At 50.0% G+C, this 15126-nt stretch overlaps 1 protein-coding gene across 4 annotated transcripts in view; it reads right to left on the bottom strand.

Moving 5' to 3' along the window:
* The window catches only part of LTBP2 (latent transforming growth factor beta binding protein 2), a 112690-nt gene that overhangs the window by 34108 nt on the left and 63456 nt on the right, over positions 1–15126 (bottom strand). For all 4 annotated transcript variants that reach the window (XM_017528653.2, XM_017528654.2, XM_017528657.2 and 1 more), the window contains exon 9: positions 2637–2711. In XM_017528653.2, the coding sequence (XP_017384142.1) occupies positions 2637–2711 (75 nt within the window). The remainder of the gene's footprint in view (positions 1–2636; positions 2712–15126) is intronic.

The raw sequence follows: 15126 nt of genomic DNA, 5'->3' as shown, positions 1-15126 counted from the left end.
CTAGTGTTTATTGAGCACCTATTACATGCTGCGAACTCTGTTGGGTATTAACATACAATACCCCATTTAATCCTCACAAACAATTTTAACAAAGAGGCCCACATGTCCTCATTTTACAGGAGAAGAAACTGAGGTCCCAGGAATAACTTGCCAAGAGTCACTCAGCTAGAGAGTGGCATATTGAGATGCAGACAGGAAGCAGATCGAGGGGACCGTTTAGGTTGGAAGGTGGAGAAGGGGCAGCCAAGTCCCTCCTCTTCAGCCTTCCTCCAGAGCTCCCTGAATCACCTCCGCAGAGCCCAAGACCCTGGGAGTACGTCTGCAGTGAGCTGGAGGAGGGGACACCCTGGTAAGGAAAAGGAGGCAGAGGCTGGAGGAAGGCTCTGAAGGAGAAGGAGACAGCAAGGGTCACATCAAGGGTGTGCAGAGAGTTAGGAGGAGGCATCTCCGGGTCCTCCTGAATGCCCTGCCTTGCACAGGCTGCACACATCCCCTCAAAGACCAGTGGAGGCCATGCTGTTCTTCAAATAAGAGAGGTGCACTGGTTTCCTCTGTGACCTCAAAGAGGAAGCCCCCTTTTCCTGCTACAAGCTTCTTCCTGCCAAGGGGAAGTCCCAGCCCTCACAATCTAAGCTCCGAGGAGTCGGGGCCATTTTGATGATGGCACTTCTTTGATAATGGTGATGGCAGCAGAGGTGATGAGCATGAATCGCTTGTGAGGGACACCTGCCTCCAGGGCAGGAGACAACACAGCCCTGTGTCTGCAGAGCTACCAGTTCACTCACGGGTTTGGGGAAATTGGCACTGGGCACAGGAACGAGGGGCTGAAAGGCGACCCAGCCTGGGCACTGAGGGGTACTACTCCTTGGTAGGATGCCCTACTGGGACAGGGTGCCAGTAAGAGCTGGGAAGGTGCTGCTGAGAAATGGGAAGGGACGGTGATCCCTGTGCCTCCAGACTGTGGCCACAGTGGGATGTGGGCCTCCAAACCCAAAACTGACTTGCTTCCCTCTGCTTAGGAAGCTTCTGGCTTCCTTGTCACTTCTTAGAGGGAACCCCTAAACCCTAACATGGTATCCAAGGCCCTCCACCATTTCCCCAGAGTCTGTGGGTAAACAGGTGACTCTGATGAGATGCTGGCTGTGGCATCTCCCATATGTACACAGGCCATGTACACAGAGCTTTCTGGGACACTCCAGGCAGCACAAATTGTCCCTTTGCTTCTGGTGTTCACATTGCCCGGAGAGCTTGCATCCCCTTAGTTGGCCAACGTGTACTCATTTTTAAAGTCTTGGCTTAGGTATCACCTCTTCCAGGAAGCTTTTCCTGATCCTTCCAGTCTGGGAAGGGGCCTCCACCATGGGATCCTGTAGCGCTCAGTGACTGCTGCTTCCTCTCAAGAACACTCCGCTCATTATATGTGATTGTTCATTCACCAGGGGCAGGACTGTGTCTTCTCTATCACTGTGTACTCAGCACCTAGCACAGTGTATGTAGCCCATATAACCTCCCTTCTAATACTCTGTGGAAGTAGGAGGGAAGGATGGAGAGAGAGGAGGGATGATGCGTGTGGATGCAGAGCAAGCAGGTCCCTTCGCAGGCACAGAGACCACAGCCACAGACATGGGAAGGGGAGGTTTCAGGGGCAGGGCCTCCTGGGGGAAGGTCTTTTGGTGTCCTGAATCCTGGGGCTCAGAGGAGGAAGGGCAGAGAGCCCTTTTGAGATCCTGAGATGACCTTAAAGCTCCAGACGGGGAAACCTACCGGGAGGAAAAGCAGCTAGTGACAGTTTAGATATGAACAGCTCTGCTGTGCCCTCCAAGGGCAAACATACCTACTTGTCCTCACATCCACTGTCTACTTGGCCCTCAGACCACTGCCTCCTGAGGGAGCGTGACCCTGGATGAGGCTGGGCCAGAGGCCCACCCTTTTGCTTCACCCAAGCACCTTTGCTGATCCACAGGTTAGGAATTACTTCTGCAGCCTGGCACCCCCCAGGGAGACAGCCCAGCCACGCAGGGCTTCCTCAGTCCTCTCGCTGAAGCAAGCTCCGGGGGAGAGTACCTTGGAGGCCATCTGGGTCAATCCCCTGTCTCTGATCCAGTGCCACCCAAGGCAAGCCATACAGACAATTACTTGTCCAGTTGTCAAAGATTCCCACAGGAAAGCCACCTTGTTCCCTGCTGGCCTCTGCCAGCCCCAGGAGCCTGTCCTTGGCAGGAAGCCCCCGTGCTCCCTGTCCCTCTTCCTGGCTGTGTGTGGAAGCAGGTGGGAGGGAGGCCTGAGTAGCTAAAGGTTCTTAGTTGGGAAAAACTCACAGAGGCCCTCCCCAACTCGGGCTGACTTGATTTCCCACCCTGGAGTTGAAATTCTTCCCATTCCGGGGAGACCGGCTCAGGAGGAAAGTAGAAGCACAGGGACTGGGGTTGCCCCTTCAGACACAGCCCCACAGAGCTCTCTGTCATTCTCAAGCAAGTCCCCGGATTTCCTTAGGCCCCTGGAACCAGCAGCACCCCACCACTCCCCCAAGCTGGGCTTAGTGGACACCACTTGGGCAGTGACAGACACTCCTCCTGTCTGCTGCTGGGAATGTGCCCCGGCATCCCTGAGCCCAGCCCTGGCCCTGGGGGTCCTACCTTGGCAGTGAGTGAGGTTCAGTCTCTTGTACCCCTGAGGACACTCCAGCTGGCCATTCTCAATCACCGGGGAGGCTGAAGAGTGAAGATATGAACAGGTCTAACTAGAGGGCCCTTGGGCTCCTCTGTCACCCGTGCTAGGGAGCAGGTACAGTCTGGATGTCCAGCCCACCTGGCAGCAGAGAGCCCCAGCCCCCAAAGCTGGGATTACAGCATGCACCACCACACCCAGCTAATTTTTATATTTTTAGTAGAGATGGGGTTTCACCGTGTTGGCCAGGCTGGTCTTGAACTCCTGACCTTGTGATCCACCCACCTCGGCCTCCCAAAGTGCTGAGATTACAGGCATGAGCCACCGCACCTGGCCTCCACCTCGTTTTTATTAAAAGCAGCACTAAGTGAAATAAGCCAGGCACAGAAAGACAAATGCCACATGACCTTACTTTCATATGAGAACTAAGAAAAGCAAATCCACAGAAGCAGAGTAGAAAGGTAGTTACTGGGGCCTGGGAAAGAGGGGAGATACTGATCAAGGGGTACAACATTTCAGCTAGACATGGGAAGAATAAGTTCAAAAGATCTGTATAACATAGTGAATATGGTTGATAAGAGTTTCTTGTATTCTTAAAAATTGCTGAGAGTAGATTTTAAGTGTTCTCATAACAGAAAATAAGTACCTGAGGTAATACACATGTTAACTAGCCACTTTACAATGTATACCTATTTCAGAACAACAGTTGTGCAATGGCTGGGTGCAGTGGCTCACACCTACAATCTCAGGGATTTGGGAGGCCAAGGCGGGAGGATCACCTCGGGTTAGCGGCTCAAGACCAGCCTGGCTAACATGGTGAAACCCCATCTCTACTAAAAATATGAAAATTAGCTAGGCATGGTGGCACATGCCTGTATTCCCAGCTACTTGGGTGGCTGAGGCAGGGGAATTGCTTGAACCCAGGAAGAGGAGGTTGCAGTGAGCTGAGGTTGTGCCACTGCACTCTAGCCTGGGTGACAGAGTGAGACTCCGTCTCAAAACAAACAAATCAGTTGTGTACCACAAATATATACAATTTTTGTCAATTAAAATTTTTTAATACTAAGAAAAATGATATTATATACTTTACATATATAATTCTAACATTACATATAGTATGTACTATTCTATATGGAATGTTATGTAATATGGATTTTATTACTTTTTGCTTTTTATTTTGAAATAATAAAAATACACAGAAGATATCTGATTGCAGACTGACCAACAAGGAAATGATTCTCAGTATTTTATGCTGATACATACCCTGCCTTGATATCACAACATTTCCCCTTACTTTACAGAAAGAAAAAAAAACCCAAATAGTTGACATCAAATAAAAACAAGGAAAAGATCTCTATTACTTCGCAGGAACAGACTAGTGTGCCAATCCTCTTGAAAAGCTCTAGCAGGAGGCATACTACCGATCGCCACCTCTCATCAGCGGAAAAGGCAGGGGAATACCATCTTTTGTAGAACAAAAGAGAACTCAGCTATAAGTTTCACAATTTTTTTTTTTTTTTTGAGATGGAGCCTCACTCTGTCACCCAGGCTGGAATGCAGTGGCATGATCTTGGCTTACTGCAACCTCCACCTCCCGGGTTCAAGCAATTCTTCTGCCTCAGCTTCCCAAGTAGCTGGGACTACAGGTATGTGCCACCACACCCAGCTAATTTTTATATTTTTAGTAGAGACAGGGTTTCACCATATTGGCCAGCCTGGTCTCAAACTCCTGACCTTGCGATCTGCCCGCCTCAGCCTCCCAAAGCGCTGGGATTACAGGCATGAGGCACTGTGCCTGGCCAAGTTTCACAATTTTTTTGCTTGTAGATAACCAGCAATTCTAAGCAGGTATGAGCAATTGCCACAGACCTTATTCCATACAAAGTTCCATAAAGATACCATGATATTTCAAAGGTCTTGCTCTATAAAGCTAGCTGCATGATAGTTTCCTATAGCAATTTGCCTTCTTCTAGCTTTAACTCCTTTGTGGCAATAGCTTGTCTCTGAATGCTGCACAGATAGCACCCTCTATCTCTGTTACCTTACCCCAATTCCTTTTTCTCCCAGTCGTCATACCAGCAGCTACACTGACAGAGTTGTTTGCTAAAGCTTATTGTCATCCAGGAAGTCATTTACTGTTGAGAATATATGTTCAGTGGTTCATCCTTTAGTGGTTTACAAAAAGAGTTATATATATTTTTTTGAGATGGAGTCTTGCTGTCACACAGGCTGGAATGCAGTGGCATGATCTCGGCTCACTACAGCCTCCACCTCCTGGGTTCAAGTGATTCTCCTGCCTCAGCCTCCCAAGTAGCTGGGATTACAGGCACCCGCCACCATGCTTTCGTATATTTACTAGAGATGGGGTTTTCCCATGTTGGCCAGGCTGGTTTCAAACTCCTGACCTCAGGTGATCTGCCTGCCTCGGCCTCCCAAAGTGCTGAGATTACAGGTGTGAGCCACTGCACCCAGTCCTTCATACATTTTTATTGTTGAAATGAATTCTTGCAAATACCAAGAGGCATGGTAGAGATACCTATACTTTTGTCCAATTGTACAGCAAAATTTGAGCGTCTTAGTGGTTTAAAATGTTTTCCTGATCAAGATAGCTTTTATTTCACCATTAGCTGCTCTTTCTGGGCACTTATACACTTAGCGTAAGGTTTGTTATTAGTAATGGTGATATCAATCTATATTTCATAGAGTCTTTTTGATCATTTGGATCCTGGAGTACTTGGGGGTCACATCTGATAGGCTGTCACTATTTTTACCTTGTAATATGGCTGATGGCACAGTGAGACCCCCTGAGAAGTGTCAGCATTGCAGTTTTTAATGATTGCTTATGATCAATGGACTAGTATTATTTTGTATCCAGAGTTTCTTTATAGGAACTTGTAAGAGTCACCTCTCCATTTAGTGTGGCTTAGTTAACACCAGACCACATAACTAAAACATCCACTAAACAGAGCACTGTAAACTGCACTGTGCTGTAATATGCCAAAGACAAATAGAAGGAGGTGCCACATTTTCTTGGAAGCCCCACTCTTCCCTGAGGACACACTGTGTGCCAAGCATGACATGTGACAGCCTGACAGAGGGAAAGACCAAGTGAGGACATAAATTAGTAATGCTTAACTTTTTTAAGGTTAAAAAATGTAAACCACAGTTCAAAAATGTTTTCCTGCCGGGACTGGCCTGCTCCGGGTTTGCACGTTCCACAGAGGAGCCAGGGTCCAGCTTAGAAGGCTGCTCTTGTGGGGACACACGGGGATTCTGAACACGCTGAGAAGGAAATGGAAAGATGGGAGTGAGGCTGGGAAATGTGCACATCCCTGGCATGGGGCCTGGTAGGATAAACTGAGGCCAGAGAGGAGGGAAGAAAGAGAAGTCACCTGGAGAAATTCAGAAGGCAGGCTGATTAGACGTTGCCCGTGAACATTACAAGGAGCAGAAAGTAGGAAAAAAAAAAAGCTGCCAGGCTGCTGCCAGAGGGCCGAGGAAAGAGACCAAGTACACGCTTGTCCAGTGCTTTAGAGCTGCAAGGCCATGCGTGCATAGGGTCCTGTCTGTTTCTCACAACAATTACGCCCTAAGGCAGGGACCGTCACCCCCATTTTACAGATTAGGAAAGGAAGACTCAGTGAGGGGTAACTGACCCAGGTAACAAAGTTGCTGGAGCAGAGGCAGGGTGGAAAGCAGGCCTCTAGCTGTGAAGGCCACATCCTTTCCCCTGCCTTCCACCGTGCATCTCTAAGAGAGACAGAGAGATCAGGAAGAGCTGGGTGAGCCAGCATGCCAGGAGGGAGGGAGGGAGGGAGGGAGGGGGAGAGAGAGAGAAAGAGAGAGAGAGGGAGAGAGAGAGATCAGGAAGAGCTGGTGAGCCAGCAGGCCAGGATGATATCACCTCTCTAGATGTCAGGAGGGAGAAATATTGCTGGGCGTGGTGGCTCACACCTATAATCCCAACACTTTGGGAGACCGAGGCAGGAGTATTGCTTGAGTCCAGGAGTTCAAGACCAGCCTGGGCAACATGGCAAAACGCCATCTCTAAAAAAAAAAAAAATTACAAATATTAACCAGGCATGGTGGTTTGTGCCTGTGGTCCCATCTACTCTAGGGGCTGAGGCAGGAGGATCTCTTGAGCCTGGGAGGTCAAGACTGCAGTAAGCTGTGATTGTCTTTGAGACAATCCTGTCTCAAAGAGAGAGAGAGAGAAAGAAATTAACCAGAGGCCCCTGCTTCTTTAATGATCAGAAGGGGAGCAGCAGAGAACTTCGATTGGAGCAGGAAGCAAGAGTGGAACCAGCTGCTGGCATCTGCGGAAAACTGAGAACTGGAGGAATGAGTCAAGCTGAGCAGAGCTGGGTCCACCCATTATTCTGGATACACGTATATGCTTTTTACATAAAGTGGTCTCTTCCTTAATAAGGGGGACCTGGCCCCTTGCTGGCCTGAAGGGAGTGTGTTGCGTGGGCAACTCTTCATGAAGGCCGGTTTCTAGAGAGAAATAAATGCCAAGCCACTGTCTGTGGGGAAACTTCCATTTTTGCCAGCAACCTCCACCCCTAAACCAGGGCCCTCAGTGCCCCTCCTCATGGCTCCCAGAGGCAGTCTACAAGCGGCTAGTTCCCAGTTTCTGTAAGGCCAAGTATAGCATTGAATCCAAAAAATCAGGTTAAGGCCAGGCGCAGTGGCTCATGCCTATAATCCCAGCACTTGGGAGGCTGAGGCGAGTGAATCGCCTGAGCTCTGAAACTCAAGATCAGCCTGAGCAACATGGCAAAACCCTGTCTCTACCAAAAATACAAAAAGTCAGCCAGGTGCAGTGGCATCAGCCTGTGGTCCCAGCTACTCAGGAGGCTGAGGTGGGAGAAATTCTTTGAGCCTGAGAGGTGGAGGTTGCAGTTAGTCAAGATCATGCCTCTGCATTCCATGCTGGGTAACAGAATGAGACCCTGTCTTAAAAATACATAAATAATTCAGGTTAAACCTCCTTGGGAGAAGGTGGAAGTTTAGATGGCCATGTGGCTCAGGGTGAGCATTCAGCAGCCAGTGAGCTTTGTGACAGGTGAAGGCAGGTGGTACCTGTCACTGTCCCTGTCACCCACACCAGGTGTCCTTCTTGTCATGCTCCCAACACACGTAGGCCTGCCTGAGTCACAGCACTAACTTTTGAGCTGAAAAACTCAGTTCATGGCGTGTCGTGGCTGCCTGCTGACTTTGCCATCTCTCCACAAAGTGTAAGCTACATGAGGACAAGGACCTTGTCTTCTTCATCACTGCTAGGTCTCTAGTGCCAAGCACGACACCTAGAGCTGTGTGGGCACTCAACCAAAAGAGGAACAAATAAAGAGCAAACACTCAAAGGGCACTTACTATGGGCCAGGCCCTATTTTAAAGGCTTTACATGAATTCACTTAGCTAATCCTCATAACAGCCCATGGAGAGTCTTACTAATATTATTCCCATTTTATGGATGAGCAAACTGAGGTTCATCCATAAAATGGATGAGGACATGAAACAAACCCAAGGTCACCCAGCTGGTGGATAGAGCTGGGATTATGAACTCAGGCAGTCTGGCTCCAGAGGAGAAATTCTGAACCATTCTCCCTACCGCCTCCAAATAAATAAATAAATTCGTGAAAAGCCTTTGAGGTGTCCAGGCAGACATCCCTAGGGTGCAGCAGAGGTACCTGCCTAGTAGAAAATCTAACACCCTTCCTAGGAAACCTCTACCCTGTTTTTAATGATGGGATCAGGAGAGGGAATAAGAAAAAAACAAAAAAGTAGGGTTACTCAGAAGGAGGTCAGAAGAACGAATCAGATGCCTGGTAAGTGCTCCACAATGTGCATAACCAAAGTGCCGGGCAGGATTGACAAAGGAGACGGCGCAGAGCCCACCCTACCCCTCGTAGCTCCTCGGCCAGATCAAGGCTATCACAAGGGGTAAGGGGTCAGAGAGTGGAAAGAAGAGAATGTGTGAGCTCTGGGGAGAGAGAGTGGCTAAGCCATAAGTCCCACGGATGCTTCAAGGAGACCTCACAGGGCTGCGGTGTCCTTGCCACTGGGACTCTTAGACCTGGGAAAGCCAAGGCAGCTGCCGAGAGTCAGTGGAGACTGACCTGAACTCCAGGAGTTCCTGTCACAAATACCCACAAAGCATGCAAGGCGGATGTGGGGAAACTTCCTGGTAAGGACATTGGGACACATGGTCTACTGGTCATTGGCCTTGGCCCTGTCCACCCTCTGCTGGGCCTCAGTTGCTCACAGACGGGAGAAAGCAGCAGATGGGCCCCTGGCTGCATAATGGACATCGTGAGAATTCCGAAAATGGAACAAGCATTGTGCTCAGAGTTGTGCATGCTTATTTCGTGTTCATAGTAACCCCACCGCCTGCCACTGCCCTGCTAATTCTCCCCCTCGGCTGCTGGGACTCCCAAGGAGGCCTCAGTAAAGGCAAACTAATTTCTCGAGACAGTTTTGGCACAGACTCCACGAGTAGAGCTGTGGAAAAGGTGAAGACATGTCTGGCCACAGGGCTGTGGACAAGTCTGCGTTGACAGGTGCCTGCGGCAGGGGATGGGAAGGGTCCCCACTGCACAGCCCCTCTGCCCAGGGACGGATACCTGCACGCCTGGCGAGGCCAAGCTCAGTGCTACAGGGATGTGGGAACAAGCGGGAGCCTTGGCCCCCTGATTTGCAAACCTCAGATGAATACATGTATACCTGGGCACATTTCTTAACCTCCTTTAGCCTGAATTTTTTCATCTGTAGAAGTGGGGACAAAAATTCAGTTTGTGGAGTCAATGTGAGGATTAGGTTTGCTGAAACAATGAATGTCAGACTGAACCTCACAGGATGCCTGGCATAGTCCCTATAGAACATGCCTGCCTGCCTTCCTTCCCTCCTTCCCTCCCTCCCTCCTTCCCTCTTTCCCTCCCTTCCTACCTCCCTCCCTCCCTCCCTTTCTCCCTCCTTTCCTTCCACACAATCTCAAGGATAGCATGCTGGCCCGTTGGCTGTAACTAGCTGGGTGAATTGGACAAGCTACACAACCTCTCTGAGCCTGGGTTTTCTTTTCAGTAAAATGGAGATGACAAGTCCCTTTTCATGGGCAAGAAGCAATACAGAGAGGCTGTTAACAGAGTGGCTGGAAGTAGGGGTCTGGAGTCAGACAGGCCTGGGGTTTCAGGCCCAATTTTCTCTTCTGTAAAATGGAGATAATAGCACCCAACATCTAGAAATGTTAGAATGCAAGAAAATGAGAAAGCACGTAGCACGGTGCCTGGCACTTGTAAGCGCTCTGAATAAATGGTTGCGAATGACGACGAGGGTGATGATAATGGTGTTGCTGTGACCTGCCCTAAAAACCCCCATTCCCTCAAAAATTAATTTTCTTTGTCAACTCCTATGAAAAACCTGTTCTTGGTTGACATTCTCCCTGTGACCTAGAGCCTACTACTTCTAGGCACAACCCATTTTATTGCTGGGCACCTGCAGCTTTTAATAAGCGTCCTTCATGATCAGTGTCAAGTCGAACTCTGCTTACCAGAAACCTCACACACTGGGTATTTCTCTCGAGAACCACACGAGGTTCTCACACTCTCCGCCCTAGGGCAGTTCTTCCTCTTAACTCAGGGCGGGGCTCCGTGCTGCTAACCTGCCCCTCTATCCAACCCGAACCTTCTTGACAGACATTACACAAGTAACTCACGAAACCCATCCTCTTTGCTGCGGAATTCCAGTCTCGCACCCTCATCTTTGTTTCCTTCAGGGAGGCTCAGGTCTCCCCAGAATGATTAGGGAGATCTCGCTCAGCTGGGAATCAGACACACTGTGGCTAGATTCTCGGCTCTGCTTGCCCTAGTTGTGTGATCTTGGACAAGTTCCCCAGCCTTCTCGGAGCTCCATTTGCCTCATCTGTCAAATGGGGTTAAAAATCCTGGGCTTGCAGGTGGTTGTAAAAAATCAGTGGGATAGAACAGGTGAAGGGCCCAGTGCAGTGTGAACGTTCAGGAACTGGAGGCTATTCTTGGTTTGAGAGAGAAAGGTGCAGAATTCCTTGAAAAGGCAGAGCAAGAGAATCCACTCTCCCTGGAGATACCGGGGGCCCTGGTTTGAGGTGAACTCATCCCACCCCAGGCGAATGGCAAGACAATCTCGCAGCCAACAGCTGGAGCCCACCATTGCAGGCCCCAAGCCATGTGCCAGCCTGCCTGTCCCAGCAAAGGGGCCTTGGGGTTGACACAGCCAGCGCCAAGCCAGATGGGGCAGCGGCCAACTTTCCAGTCAACCCAGATGTCTGCCTTTCTCAGATGAAAACTCAAAAATGTGGCCTCAATCAAAGTGGCTTTTGAGAGCTGTGTGTTCTCCAGACTCTGGCAGGAGGATTGAAGAGGCTGTGAGCTGGGACCCTTTGATAAATCACAAGGGGTCAGGAAGACATGGCTTAGGCTAAGTCCTGGGAGCTCAGCTAGGTACACATGGCCTCTAGGACTCTGAGTGAAAGGAGCAGAGGGGAACTGTGGGCTGGTCGAGACTGACTCATGGGCCAGCTCTCCATGGACAAGCTCTGTGACATTCTGGAAAAAAAAGGGATTTGCCTATGCCTTGCAACTAAAACTTTAAGGCAGTCCTTTTCCACGTCAGGAATAGCAGGATTCTGCTGGGAACTTCTTTGACAGCCCAGCACAGAGCCTCAAAGCCAAAAGGTGACTGAAGGGAAACCATGAAGCCACTTCCAGGCTGCTCACCCTATCACTCCCATTGCCACCTGATTCGCTAGAACACCTCATTGCAGATGACAAAGGCTTCCCCCAAGAAGCAGAATCCTATTTTATCAGAGGAGAAATAGGGGCTCAGAGAGGCAAAGCCACTGGGGCCAGGGATGATCTAGGACCCAGAAGTCCCACCTGTCTCGCCAACCTTCCCCCAACCTGCCCTGGCAGTTTGTCTTTTCCTCCTCTGCTTCTTGTACAGAAGCTTCCTTGTCATGCCCACTTAAAGAAACGTGCCCACCCCAGCCCCAGGCTCAGGCATGAAGCAAGGTGCCTGGCACTCTGTCAACGCAAACAAGGCTCCCCAACGTCTTGTCCCTTCTCTATACAATGCCCAGCTGCACTTTCATGTATTTTCAGTGTTTATGTTGCCCCTGTCTTTGTTATTTCTTGCTCAGTGTGCTGGGATGCTTGACATTCCAGGGACTGTGCCCTGGTGCCCAGTGTGCTGAGATGTTCTGAACACAGTGGGGAGGCCACCATCTGGGACTGGGCAGAGTGAGGGCAAGGGCTGAGCGTTGGGTGTGTTGGGGGAGGGGTATGATTGGTGTTCTGCACCCACCTGATCCACAGAGCTCTGCCCCCATGCCCACCGCCACTGGGCTCCAGCCCTGTCTGAACTGAGCTCATCAGCTGTATTTGGAACATGGTCCTTGGGCATCAGGTGGGCTGAGCTCTCGAGGCTGGCACACAGGTAGGACCAGGAGTGGAGCAAGTGGGCGGGCAGGTAGCCGCTTCGGTATAGACTCTGGCCTTTTCTTCTCCCCACCCTTCCAGGGGAGCGCTCCCCCACTCTCAGAAGTGCTTCCAAGATCTGGGGATGTGGTTGTTGTGCCTGTCAGCCCTGATTGAGGGGAACACGCCCAGAATCCTCCACTGGCAGCAGCCGGCCCTGGCCTGGACCTACAGCCTGCATCTCTGCCTCCCTGATGGGTTCTAGAGCTCAGGACAGGCAGGCCCTGTGTTCCCACTCTCTGCTCCAATCCTATGAGCGGCAGATGTGACGTATAAATGAAGAATCCAGAGTGGCTCTAATTTCATTTTCACTAGCATCACTGTCAGATTGGCTTAGTGAATTAGAGAGGAGATACTGACCCCAGGACCCTGTAGCGCCCTGACTGCTGACACCCCACCTAGTGGGCTACATCTCAAGAGCTCAGGATCATGCTTGGTGGCCTAATCGAGCACCCCTTAGTCCTGAAGCCTTGCCCAGGCTCCAGGAGGGGCGTAGACTTCAGCTGTGAGGAGGATCCCAACAATGAAGCGAGGTTCTTGGGAAGGCCCTTCTGAAAGCCTGTTCCTCAGTGCACACTGCACTCCTTTACACCCTGGCTGTTGGCAGCTCAGCCTGCCCTTCCCCTTCATTATTTCTCAGACTCCAGAGGCAACACTGTGACAGTTTCTGAGCCCCGAGACAAGGAGGAGAAACTTATTTTATTTGTTTATTTATTTTTTTGAGACAGAGTCTTGCTCTGTTGCCTAGGCTGGAGAGCAGTGGCATGGTCTAGGCTCACTGCAACCTCCACCTCCCGGGTTCACTTGCCTCAGCCTCCTGAGTAGCTGGGACTACAGGTGTGCGCCACGATGCCCGGCTAATTTTTGTATTTTTCAGTAGAGCCGGGGTTTCACCATCTTGGCCAGGCTGGTCTTAAACTTGTGGCCTCATGATCCACTCACCTCGGCCTCCCAAAGTACTGGAATTACAGGCGTGAACCACCACACTGAGCTGGAGAAGAAAATTCTAAGGCTGCTCCTGAATTGCCACTTGGATGAAACCTCACTGCTCCCACAACCTAGAAAAGCCAGCTCCTTCATAGGACAGCCCCACTGGGTCAGGAGGTCCCAGGGCAGGTCAGCACCTCCGTCAGTGCAGCGGGTACTGCATGCTCCTCAGAGGGCTGATGGAGTAAAGGGGGAGAGACCCCCACCCACTTGTCGGAATGAGCCAGCTGTTGGGAATCAGAACGTGCCCAGACCAGGGACTTGGAAGCCCTGGCCCCTAACCCTTTTGACATGCCTGCCTTTCTACAGGAGGGCCAGGGCCGAGCAGGGTTCAGCAAGAGCCACACTGTGCTCCAGAAAATGTTGCTCACTCTCTTGGTCTTACCTGCATATGCAATTTCCTTGAGTTGTTAAACTCTTCCCCGCTCCTTAACTTGTCCTACCCCTAATTATTCTTCAAATCTCATTCTGGATGTCATCTCCTCTGAGAAGCTTTCCCTGATCCACTGGCTTTAGCTAGGGCCCCCATCCCATAGCGTAAAGATGTGCAGGTTGTGCACTGCACAAAAGCACCACCTCTAAGGTAATCATTGGCATCCTAGATTGGCATATTTACGAAGATGATTCTGAATGAATGGAAGGGCAGGTTTTTCTAATTTGCACAAAGGTGCTACTGGACCTATGAGGGGCCTGGGTTCCACTGCCTGTGTTTGCCCAGCACTCAGCACTTGACCAGACACTGCTCAAACCTCTTCATTTCTGATGCCCACCAGCCATCTATGACTCCTCACTAAATTGTAAGCTTGGAGAGGAAAGTGTGGTTTTTACTGCCTTCTCCACTGTCTGTCCTGGGCCTACACACTATGGCCACTTCACATGGGGGCTTGGTCAATGTAAATATTTGTCGACTGATTAGAATGTGGGATACAGAAGTTTCAAGGGTTCAACGCCTGATGGGAAAGAGAAAAGAAAACAATGAAAGAAGAAAAGTGGCAAAAACATCTCCAGTCCACAGGGGAGACCTGGTCAGCTTGATGCACATCTGCTGGTAGGGCAGTGGGTCCCTTCTATTTTCCCTTTCTTGAGGGATACTTTCTAATAACAATAATGATAATGACAGTAATAGCCAGTTTATTGACCTAATGCTAGGCACGTGCATCATTTCATTTAATCTCTACAGCAGCCTACAAGGCTGGCACTGTTACTATCTTCATTTTACAGATCAGGACACTGACACAGAGAGAGGTTATCAGGAAGAGCTGGGACTGGTTACCTACATGTGTTAGGCATTTGAGCCTGGGAGGTGAATGCTACCCTTTGCTACTTTGCCAAAAGTTCTATCACACTGTGAAACCATCTACACTTATTTTTAGTTTGGAAAATATAGTCACTGCTTCACAGCTGAGTCTGATGTGAGGAACAGCCGTGCCCCTCCCACCTTTGGGCTCCTGTCCAGTCCCCTGACAAAGCTGATGGACCTTCCACAGAAAACTGAAGTAGAAAAAAAAAACAAGAAACAAAACAACAACAAGACAAAGCTGATGGACCAAGCTGACTGCTGACAGGCAAAAAAATACACACCAGGCTCAAGCCCAGGCCCAGGAAGAGGCCTGAGGGGAGAAGACAGACCAAGTGAGCAGAAGCCACACTCAGGCACAGGCATCCGGTCACCCTCCTCCCAACTGTATGACTAAGACTCGGGAGAGCATCATGAACAGGCATTCGCTCACTCCTGAAATCTCAGGCCTTGGCACATACAAGGCACCCAGTGAGTATTTTTTGAATGAATGGAGGAATGAATGAATGAACACATGTTAGATTTTTCCCATCATCCAAAAGAGGGCAAGGAACTATGGTTCCCATATCCCAAGGATGAGGACGTCTAGGATAGATGTTCAACCCTAATTCAAAGAGAGGGAGGCTAGAACAGGAACTAAGGAGGTAAAGAGGAGGCCTGGGG

Source organism: Cebus imitator, unplaced genomic scaffold, assembly GCF_001604975.1.
Source record: "Cebus imitator isolate Cc_AM_T3 unplaced genomic scaffold, Cebus_imitator-1.0 Scaffold54, whole genome shotgun sequence".
NCBI classification, from domain to species: Eukaryota; Metazoa; Chordata; class Mammalia; order Primates; family Cebidae; genus Cebus; species Cebus imitator.
Note: the sequence above shows the minus strand (reverse complement) of the source record. Positions and strands in the feature narration are given on the sequence as shown.